A 10309-nucleotide genomic window follows, 5' to 3' on the forward strand; every position below is an offset into this window, starting at 1 on the left:
TAAATTGTAGACAACTTAATTTAAAGTGACTACATAGACAGACTTCATCTCCTACACAAGTCTGGTTCAGTGAAAGAAATCTCAACAGCTGGTGAAGTAACGTGGAGTCATTGGTATTGATTGACAACCCCATCAACAGATATATTATGGTCCGTTTGTGACATGGGGCAGGAAAAACCTGAATTTTTACCCCTTTAAGAAATAAAACTGTTGTATATTATTTCTGAATAATCAATATATCAGACATCAAAAACCAAGCAAAACATTTCAAAGCTGATGAATGAAGTGAAATGAATGATAGCAGATGTTAAAGCCTGGTGTTCAGTGGGTTATTTTGCTTCCCCAATGGAACGTTTAGAAAGAGGGACACAAAATGGCTGCTGTGGTGTCAGGCAAAAGCCAAGGACAGGATTTATTTACAGAGTATGAAATGGAACAAGCGCAGCACAGGTCGACAGATCCCACTGGAAACACATTTGAAGTGTTGCGCTCTTTTGCCAAAAGTTGGAGTAATTGTACATTTGAGCATTAAAAAAAATGCTAATCTTATGTCACTCCTGAGCTCTCAGTGAGGAATGTGCAAACACACAGACTTGTTTCCCCACTGAAAAAAATACCAAGAAAAAGAAGCCGGTGGTGTGAGGAGAGAAACAGCCTCAGTGTCCTGGAGGGAAGGAGGGAAGGAGGGAGGGAGGGAGGTCTGGTTGTTTGGTTTAGCTGGCAGCAGGGGGCGCTGTCTTGCTGCAGAGTCGGCCCAGCAGACCGGCCATCTGCAGCAGGGAGTTGACGCCCTCCGCCACCTTCATGTGGGTGTAGCCGATCTCCTGGAGGAGAGAAAAACACACATCAGCTCATTCTGCCTCCAGTCTGGGTGGAGAAGGAGATTGTGTTGTTTGTGTTGTGAGGATGAGGAGGATGAAGACGAACCATTACTAAAGCAACAAATCACACTTTTAACGATCTTCCAAATCATTTGGGTGGACATTAAAATCACTTTTCAATATGAGGAAGACAAATTCAAATTTATGGAATTCAAATACAGTCTCTGCTGACAATCTCTTTTTTCATAATTTAAGACCTTTTCTGATTCAATACGCGATATCAGGTTCAGGATTCAATTCAACCACAATACAATGTAATAAATAAAAGTTCAGTGACAACAAAGTCTGACTGTGCAGAATTCTGTTTTTTTTCTGAGATACTAATCTTTCTAGCGATGCCATTAGCTGCTAGAATGTAGGGCTGGGCAATATATCGATATTATATCGATATCGTGATATGAGACTAGATATGTGTTAGATTTTGGATATTATAATATCGTGATATGGCATAAGTGTCTTTTCCTGGTTTCAAAGGCTGCATTACAGTAAAGTGATGTCATTTTCCGAACTTACCAGACTGTTCTAGCTGTTCTATTATTTGCCTTTACCCACTTAGTCATTATATCCACATTACTGATGATTATTTATCAAAAATCTCATTGTGTAAATATTTAGTGAAAGCACCAATAGTCATCCCTACAATATTGTCGCAATATCGATATCGGGGTATTTGGTCAAAAATATCGTGACATTTGATTTTGTCCATATTGCCCAGCCCTACTAGAATGTAAACAACAATTTAAAAATATCATTACAAAGTGCAAATAATATAATTTGGATGGAGAGCTTGTGAAACTGTGATGGTCAAGCGTCACATTAGTGATTACTACAGCAGAATAACATGGAGCTGATATCACCATTCATGTTCCTGACCCAGGACACATATTGTCACATTTTCATATAATGATATATTGATTTTCGATATATCGTCCCGTCCCTAAAAGCAGCATTTATTCACCACAGTGGGAGCGGAGCGTCTCACCTTGATGAACTCCAGTTTGAGATACTCGGGCATCTGGAAGGTCTTGCAGACCCTGAAGATGTTTCCTATGATGTCTTCAGGAGAGTAGCCCAGCGCCCACAGCTGCTCCACCACCTTGTACGCCTCGTCGATGTTGCCCTCCACGCAGTGTCCCAGCATGCTTTTCACCAGCAGAGGGTGCGGCTCGTCGCACACCTTGAAGACGTTCTCGCTGTTGATGAAGCCGAAGCCGGAGTTGGTGGACTGGAGGTTGTTCAGGGCCTGGAGACGCACAAACAAAGTAGAAGTAGTAAAGAGACCTAAAGGCCAGCTGTTTCTTCACGTGTTCTTAACTGGTATGAACACCACAGAAGAAGAGCGCAGACAAGTCCATCATGCTGAGATGAAGTTACAGCAGTGGTTCTCAAACTTTTTCACATCAAGGACCCCTAAACTGACACAAATCAGACCACGGACCCCCATTTGATAAGATTTTGTCCCAGGGTCCCCCATCTGATAGGATTTTTGCTTTCAGATGTTTTATTACAGAAAGTGTATGAAACCCATGACCAAAATAGTCATACGTTCTGTCATTGTGTTACTTATGGATGGAATTATAGTGAAAATAAATTATTCCCCTTTTTGCTGGGGACCCCCTAGAGCCCCCTCAAGGACCCCTATAATATTGAATTCTTGCCCAGCTCTACTTGCAAGTGAAATACAAAAAGCAACAAAGTCAACTTTTTTCCCGCTATGGTTGGGACCACAGAAGCCAGACTGCAGGTGTGACAGGGCCCTGTCTCTGGGTCTGACCTGTCTCTGGGTCTGACCCGCCTCTGGGTCTGACCTGTCTCTGTCTCTGGGTCTGACCCGTCTGTGGGTCTGACCTGTCTCTGTCTCTGGGTCTGACCCGTCTGTGGGTCTGACCCGTCTCTGGGTCTGACCTGTCTCTGTCTCTGGGTCTGACCCGTCTCTGGGTCTGACCTGTCTCTGTCTCTGGGTCTGACCTGTCTGTGGGTCTGACCTGTCTCATGTCTCTGGGTCTGACCCGCCTCTGGGTCTGATCCGTCTCTAGGTCTGACCTGTCTCTGTCTCTGGGTCTGACCCGTCTCTGGGTCTGACCCGCCTCTGGGTCTGACCTGTCTCTGTCTCTGGGTCTGACCTGTCTGTGGGTCTGACCTGTCTCATGTCTCTGGGTCTGACCCGCCTCTGGGTCTGATCCGTCTCTAGGTCTGACCTGTCTCTGTCTCTGGGTCTGACCCGTCTCTGGGTCTGACCTGTCTCCGTCTCTAGGTCTGACCTGTCTCTGTCTCTGGGTCTGACCTGTCTCTGTCTCTGGGTCTGACCCGTCTCTGGGTCTGACCTGTCTCTGTCTCTGGGTCTGACCTGTCTCTGTCTCTGGGTCTGACCTGTCTCTGTCTCTGGGTCTGACCCGTCTCTGGGTCTGACCTGTCTCCGTCTCTGGGTCTGACCTGTCTCTGTCTCTGGGTCTGACCTGTCTGTGGGTCTGACCTGTCTCTGTCTCTGGGTCTGACCTGTCTCTGTCTCTGGGTCTGACCCGTCTCTGGGTCTGACCTGTCTCCGTCTCTGGGTCTGACCTGTCTCTGTCTCTGGGTCTGACCTGTCTCTGTCTCTGGGTCTGACCCGTCTCTGGGTCTGACCTGTCTCCGTCTCTGGGTCTGACCTGTCTCTGTCTCTGGGTCTGACCCGTCTGTGGGTCTGACCTGTCTCTGTCTCTGGGTCTGACCTGTCTCTGTCTCTGGGTCTGACCCGTCTCTGGGTCTGACCTGTCTCCGTCTCTGGGTCTGACCTGTCTCTGTCTCTGGGTCTGACCTGTCTGTGGGTCTGACCTGTCTCCGTCTCTGGGTCTGACCTGTCTCTGTCTCTGGGTCTGACCCGCCTCTGGGTCTGATCCGTCTCTAGGTCTGACCTGTCTCTGTCTCTGGGTCTGACCCGTCTGTGGCTCTGACCTGTCTGTGGCTCTGACCTGTCTCATGTCTCTAGGTCTGACCTGTCTCTGTCTGTGGCTCTGACCCGTCTCTGGCTCTGACCTGTCTCTGTCTCTGGCTCTGACCCGTCTGTGGCTCTAACCCGTCTGTGGCTCTGACCCGTCTCATGTCTCTAGGTCTGACCTGTCTCTGTCTGTGGCTCTGACCCGTCTCTGGCTCTGACCTGTCTCATGTCTCTAGGTCTGACCTGTCTCTGTCTCTGGCTCTAACCCGTCTGTGGCTCTGACCTGTCTCATGTCTCCCTGGGCGGTGAAGATGACGGCCTCCAGCCCGTCGTCGGACACGTCCAGCCTCTCCCTCTGCACCACCTCCTGCAGGCGGGCCAGGATCTGCCCGTCGCTCAGCTTGGAGTAGCGCAGCACGGCGCAGCGGGACTGGATCGGCTCGATGATTTTGTCGGAGGCGTTGCAGGCCAGAGCGAAGCGCGTCGTCTTGGAGTAGATCTCCATGATCCTCCTCAGAGCCTGCTGGGCGCCGTCCGTCATGCTGCGGGGAGACAGACAGACAGACAGACAGACAGGCAGGCAGGCAGACAGACAGGCAGACAGACAGACAGACAGACAGACAGGCAGACAGACAGGCAGACAGACAGACAGACAGACAGGCAGACAGACAGACAGACAGACAGGCAGACAGACAGACAGACAGACAGACAGACAGGCAGGCAGACAGGCAGGCAGACAGACAGACAGGCAGACAGACAGGGACTCATTTTTAGACGGTTCAGAGGTCAAACCGGAGAGGTCAGTGAGCTCCTTCAAACACCAACTCACATCTATTTAACTCAGCTTTTAATTAACAATGCCTTTTATCGTTTACACTGTTTTTTATTCTTCTGTTTTATTGTTTGCTTGTAATTTTATGATTTGATCATTTTAGAATTGCTGTTATCTTTGGCATAGAGGCTCATTCCTATGCTGGACTATTTTTGATTTTGAAATTTTAATGTAATTTTAAATGTAATGTAATATTTTAATTCATTTACTGTTTTAATCAATCTATTTTAAGTAGGGCTGCAACTAATGATTATTTTCATTGTCGATTAATCTGTCGATTATTTTCTTGATTAATCGATTAGTTGTTAAAATGTCAGAAAATGGTGAAAAATGTGGATCAGTGTTTCCCAAAGCCCAAGATGACGTCCTCAAATGTCTTGTTTTGTCCACAACCCAAAGATATTCAGTTTACTGTCATAGAGGAGTAAAGAAACCAGAAAATATTCACATTTAAGAAGCTGGAATAAGAGAATTGTGACTTATTTTTCTTAAAAAATTACTCAAACCAATTAATCAATTATCAAAATAGTTGGCGATTAATTTAATAGTTGACAACTAATCGATTAATCGATTAATTGTTGCAGCTCTAATGTAAAGCACTTTGAGTTGCATTCAATGTATGAATGATGCTATATAAATAAACTTATTATTTACTGCTTGTTGGGTCGATGCTGAACTTGGACTCCTCCTGCATGTTGACATCCAGGTCAATGGCAAATAGTTCCAATTCTATTTATTTAAAGTGTATTACGGTGCATTATTTAAGGATAAGTAAGTACGTTTTCAAAAGACGGCAAAAACCTGACTGAAATGGATTTGAAAGCATTTTGAAGGCCCACAGGAACATCTGGTGTCGTCTCACCTGTCGGCCTCATCCAGGATGATGACCTTGTGTCGACCTTTGGGCAGAGTGACTTTCTGCTGGGCGAACATCTTGATCTTGTTCCGCACCACGTCGATCCCCCTGAGCACAGAAACATCACAGAAACATCACAGAAACATCACAGAAACATCACAGAAACATCACAGAAACATCACAGAAACATCACAGAAACGTCACAGAAACATCACAGAAACATCACAGAAACATCACAGTGCCGTCAGTCGGTATCATCGGCAGCTCGTAGGGCTGGGCGATATGGACCAAAAATCTCGGTATTTTTAGGCTGAATGGCGATAAACGATATATATCTCGGTATTTTCTACGAAGTGGGCTAAATGTTCAGTTGTAAGTAGGGCTGGGCGATATGGAAAAAATCAAATATCACAATATTTTTGACCAAATACCTCGATATCGATATTGTGACAATATTGTAGGGATGACTATTGGTGCTTTCACAAAATATTTACACAATGAGATTTTTGATAAATAATCATCAGTAATGTGGATATAATGACTAAGTGGGTAAAGGCAAATAATAGAACGGCTAGAACAGTCTGGTAAGTTCAGAAAATGACATCACTTTACTGTAATGCAGCCTTTAAAACCAGGAAAAGACACTTATGCCATATCACGATATTACGATATCCAAAATCTAAGATGATATCTAGTCTCATATCACGATTTAGATATAATATCGATATATTGCCCAGCCCTAGCAGCTTGGAGATTCACTTCAGATCAACAGACACACTGACTCTCCTCTCAGCAGCTGCCCTCCAGGTAGAGCTGGGCGATAATTCAGTATTATACAATAATGCTGACGTGTTTCAGCCTATACAGCCTTCATCAGAGTGTAGAAAGATAAAGGCTGCAGGGCTCCAGACTACCTGGAGGTTGTCTGATATCACTCCTATACACTGGGCACAGGCCATGTCGTTGGCATAGGTTGGATTCACATTCAACCCGTTCTTCTTCATCAGTGTGATCTGAGATTTGAATTTTGTGAACGGGAGTTCCTCTTTCGCTAAGTTATAGGCAGTGTTGAACTTGATTTCATTCTCCTCCGTTGAGCGATTACTCTCATCTAACCGCTGAAAAGAAGTGGGGAGGGGCTCAGTGTTTCGGGTGATGCATCGGTCCCTGCAGGTTTTGTGTTTCTTAAGCTTTCTTAAGTTTCAAGCTTAAACTGCGTTGACCCGGTAACATGTTTTGAGTTGCCTGCAATGGACGGGCCACATTGCCTACAATACACACACAGCATAGCATTCCCCTCGAACTGCAACCACAGGCACTGCGTTAGCCATTGTGGTTGAAAGTAGTACTTTTTCTTCTTCACTGGCTCAGTCGGTCTCTCCCTGCAGCATGCTCTCTCATCATCAGTTGTGTCTGAGTCAGAACCTCTCGTTGGCTCTCCCTCTCTCCACCAGCCTCCTCCTCTCTCTCCTCATTTTGTTTTTTAAATAATCAGCTACAGACCGCTTCATCTTTGGAACACGGTAACAGCTAAATGGATTGTTTGTGTCACAGTTTGGAGCCCTGGGCTGTATAGGCCGAAATGAGTCGGCATTATTGTGTGTGTGCCTTTCTGGGTGTGCTGCTTTTTTCCTCTAAGTCCACTAGGTTTTTAATCAGTGCAGGAAACTAACTTTCTCATCCACAGGTTTGTAAATCCCCAACATGTATGAGCAGCGTTCACCATGTTTCCAACAGACTGGGAGCTCTGCTGGTTGGTTACCGGCCAAACACTTCAGCAGCATTCGGCCGGTAGCTGCCGTTAATTCCCCATCCAGCCCGGTTTCCCTCTCACCTGTCGTTGGAGGCGTTGAGCTCCAGCACGGCTTCCTTCATGGAGGCTCCTAACAAAGCTCTGGCCAAACACAGGATGCTGGTGGTCTTTCCTGTGCCGGGAGGACCTGCAGCGAGGAATCACACACATTTACTGATATACTCTGTATTGTTTCATTTCATTCATGGCAGTGTACCACGATCGTCCAACTCAAGCATAACAAAGTATGTACATATACATTATAAACACAAAATAATTCAACTCTGTCACTTATATACATACCCATATACCCATATACCCATATATACAGCCATATTTATATATATATGTATGCATCATACCATGACCAAAGAGAAGCAGGAAGATGAAAAACTTCTAGTACCTGCCCCTTTTTCTGTAATTCAAATACAAACTCAAATAGCCTGCCATTTATACCAACTGTATTTATTATACAGTTATCTTTTATGCAGTATCTATTATACAGTTATATACTCACTGGTCAATATAATTGCAGCACCAATTTTCCATAAAACATAAACAGAGTTGTCACGTTTGTTCAGCAAAACCTGCAGCCTGTTCTTAATCAGATTATCTAGACTGTTTTGTGACTTTCAATTAATGCCGATTAATCATAACTGACTGGTAATCGTATTATTATCACTTTTATTCTGCAAACTTCTGCAAGTAGCAATGAAATGTGACCTGTCTAGTGTTTAATGTGAGGAGCCTATGTTAACTAGTCCAAAAATGACAAATCTCTGTTTAAATGTAGAGGGGAACTTTCACCTAAATGATGACAACAATTATTATCATGGGAAAACATTGTATAGATACATTCTGTAGCTTAATTATTTGTTTTTTTGTGCAAAAAGAAGGTTTTTTTTTAGTCAATATTTGACTAAAAACTATTTGACTAGTTGTGGATAGGCTTTTATTCTGAAACATTCGGACCAGAAGTTTTCAGGCTGGCGGAGCACGAGCCTTTCCCTGGATAAAATAAACGTTAAAATAAATAAGAAAATATGTCAGCTGAGCGGTAAATGTCGAGCCAGGTTTCCCTACAGCGGAACGGGAGCCTGGAGGAGAGAGACAGCGGCTGGTCTCTCTCCGGGGTCTCCCACCTGCGATGATGATGTTGGGGACGTTTCCCTCCCTGGCGAAGACCTCCAGCCGGCTCACCGTCTCCTCGTTCCCGACGATCTCGTTCAGCTTCAGCGGTCTGTACTTCTCTATCCACGGCAGCTCGTACACGGTGCCACCGGAGCTTTTAGCGGGAGCTTCTTCCGCCTTCCCGTCTGTTTTCGGCCTGTTCTCCGCCTGTTTCTGTCCGGACTCCGCTTCCATCATGTCCACCTCCATGTCTGTTTGTTGTGTTTCTTCTTCTGTCAAACCCGCGAAACCTTTCCCTTCCCTCCCTGACTGACACGCCAGTAAACCGCCGTCTCATTGGTCGAGGAAGACGGCGCCGATTGGCCGAGAATAGCGTGCGGAAAGCTCGCGATATTTGCCTGTTGCACTCCAGGAATTATGTTTGCAAAAGAAATCCATTTTAAAATGTGTATCCCATGGTGTATCCATCCAGTGGATTGTTACGACAACGATTTGAAATTTAAACCAATAATTGTGTATTTTGTGATGATACTGAAACTATTGATCATTTATTTTTCCAGTGTATGTATTCTGAAGCTTTATGGCTTGATGTACATGACTGGCTTTACCCAAAGGTTTTTCAACTTGAAAACTTTTCTCAAAATTGTTTATGGACTTGTCATGGACAATAGAAAAGATGAATTTCTGGTTAATAACGTTCTTATTCTTGGAAAATGTTATATACACAAATCAAAGTATATGAAAGCCCTTAAAGTCATGGAAAATAAAAATGCAATGAAACTTTTTAGTATAATAGAAGAATATGATTTACAAAAAAAGCCCTAGCCCTTTAAGTTATTATTTTTCTTATTTTTGTTATATTTAATATTATTTCAATCTCTTGTCTGTTTTGAATTGTCTTTTTGGTATGCACCTGATCCTATTAGTATATTGTAAAAATGTCTAAGCCATGATGTTTGTGTTTTGTGTTTTGTTTTTTTTTTACCCCCAAACATCCATGCCAAAAATGAAAGAAAAATAAAATAAGAGGAAACAGATTGTGGGCTATCTGTGTTTATTTCAACATTTTCCATTTTAGCGGACGCACCAGAAATAAACTTCTGAATTCTGTTTTTTGCACAAGGACTCTATGTTTTTTCAACACACATACATATAGCCTATATATTAATGTGTATGTATATGTGTGTGTGTGTATACATATTATTTGGTGGGTCTGCTCATATTCCCCACAACACAATATTCCCTGGACACCTTGTGTTAAACTAGTCCAGGTCTGAACTGGACTGTGTTGCTTGTGTGTGTGATTGCGTGTGTGTGTGTGTGTGTGTGTGTGTGTGTGTGTGTGTGTGTGTGTGTGTGTGTGTGTGTGTGTGTGTGTGTGTGTGTGTGGCAGAGCCGAGTCTAGGTTCATATAAGAACCTAGGGGAAATTCTTCATACATAAACAACATAAATTCATAGAAACATAGAAACCATAGACACATAACACAGGAAAGGTATAAAAGCATACTGTATATATTATTTATATATAATTATAGTCTGTTAATAGCCTGTTTCTCTGTATCTAACAGACAAGACAACAGACAGTGAGCATACTTTGCAGGAGGACAAGAGTATTGAACAAATGCACACAAACAAGTTTTTAGAGTCATGCTTTATTTATTTGTGTAACTTTAATAAGCTTATATAAGTCACGATGATACATGTTTGCACTACTGCAGGGTTTACAGTGATTTCAAATATAAACAAACCGTTGCATGTAAAACTTACATCACATCAGTCATCATGTCAGTACTTCTGTAAAGAGGAAAAAAAGCAGAGGCTACACTTTGCAAACAGCCAGTGGAGGGACGGGGTTTCAACAGCTGGCTGGGGGACCTGATCTGGGCACAGGATGAAGGACT

General features: G+C 43.8%; 1 protein-coding gene across 2 annotated transcripts; it reads right to left on the reverse strand.

Moving 5' to 3' along the window:
* Positions 1-386: 386 nt before the first annotated feature.
* On the reverse strand, positions 387-8675 carry LOC139666379 (replication factor C subunit 2-like). 2 transcript variants are annotated; one of them, XM_071545572.1, is made up of 6 exons: positions 8418-8675; positions 7318-7423; positions 5490-5591; positions 4079-4337; positions 1864-2124; positions 387-824 (listed from the first exon to the last, which is right to left on the reverse strand). In XM_071545572.1, the coding sequence occupies exons 1-6, from the start codon at positions 8653-8655 to the stop codon at positions 714-716; spliced, it is 1077 nt and encodes a 358-aa protein (XP_071401673.1). In that variant the 5' UTR covers positions 8656-8675; the 3' UTR covers positions 387-713. The 2 variants fall into 2 exon arrangements, with proteins under 2 accessions (XP_071401673.1, XP_071401674.1); XM_071545573.1 differs by lacking the exon at positions 5490-5591.
* Between the last annotated feature and the right edge of the window lie 1634 nt (positions 8676-10309).

The sequence above is a fragment of the Centroberyx affinis genome, unplaced genomic scaffold, assembly GCF_046629955.1.
Source record: "Centroberyx affinis isolate AG114_WGS23_722 - 3 ecotype Tasmania unplaced genomic scaffold, CSIRO-AGI_Caff_v1 ptg004969l_1, whole genome shotgun sequence".
Lineage (NCBI taxonomy): Eukaryota > Metazoa > Chordata > Actinopteri > Beryciformes > Berycidae > Centroberyx > Centroberyx affinis.

What these genes read in the sequence shown, in the direction of transcription:
- LOC139666379 (XM_071545572.1), bottom strand. Translation starts at nt 8,655, where the DNA reads ATGGAGGTGGACATGATGGAAGCGGAGTCCGGACAGAAACAGGCGGAG. An exon ending in CCCCAACATCATCATCGCAG is followed by an intron (nt 7,424 to 8,417) that starts GTGGGAGACCCC and finishes TCCTCGCTGCAG; the next exon opens with GTCCTCCCGGCACAGGAAAG. An exon ending in TCAAACTGGAGTTCATCAAG is followed by an intron (nt 825 to 1,863) that starts GTGAGACGCTCC and finishes TCTCTCCTCCAG; the next exon opens with GAGATCGGCTACACCCACAT.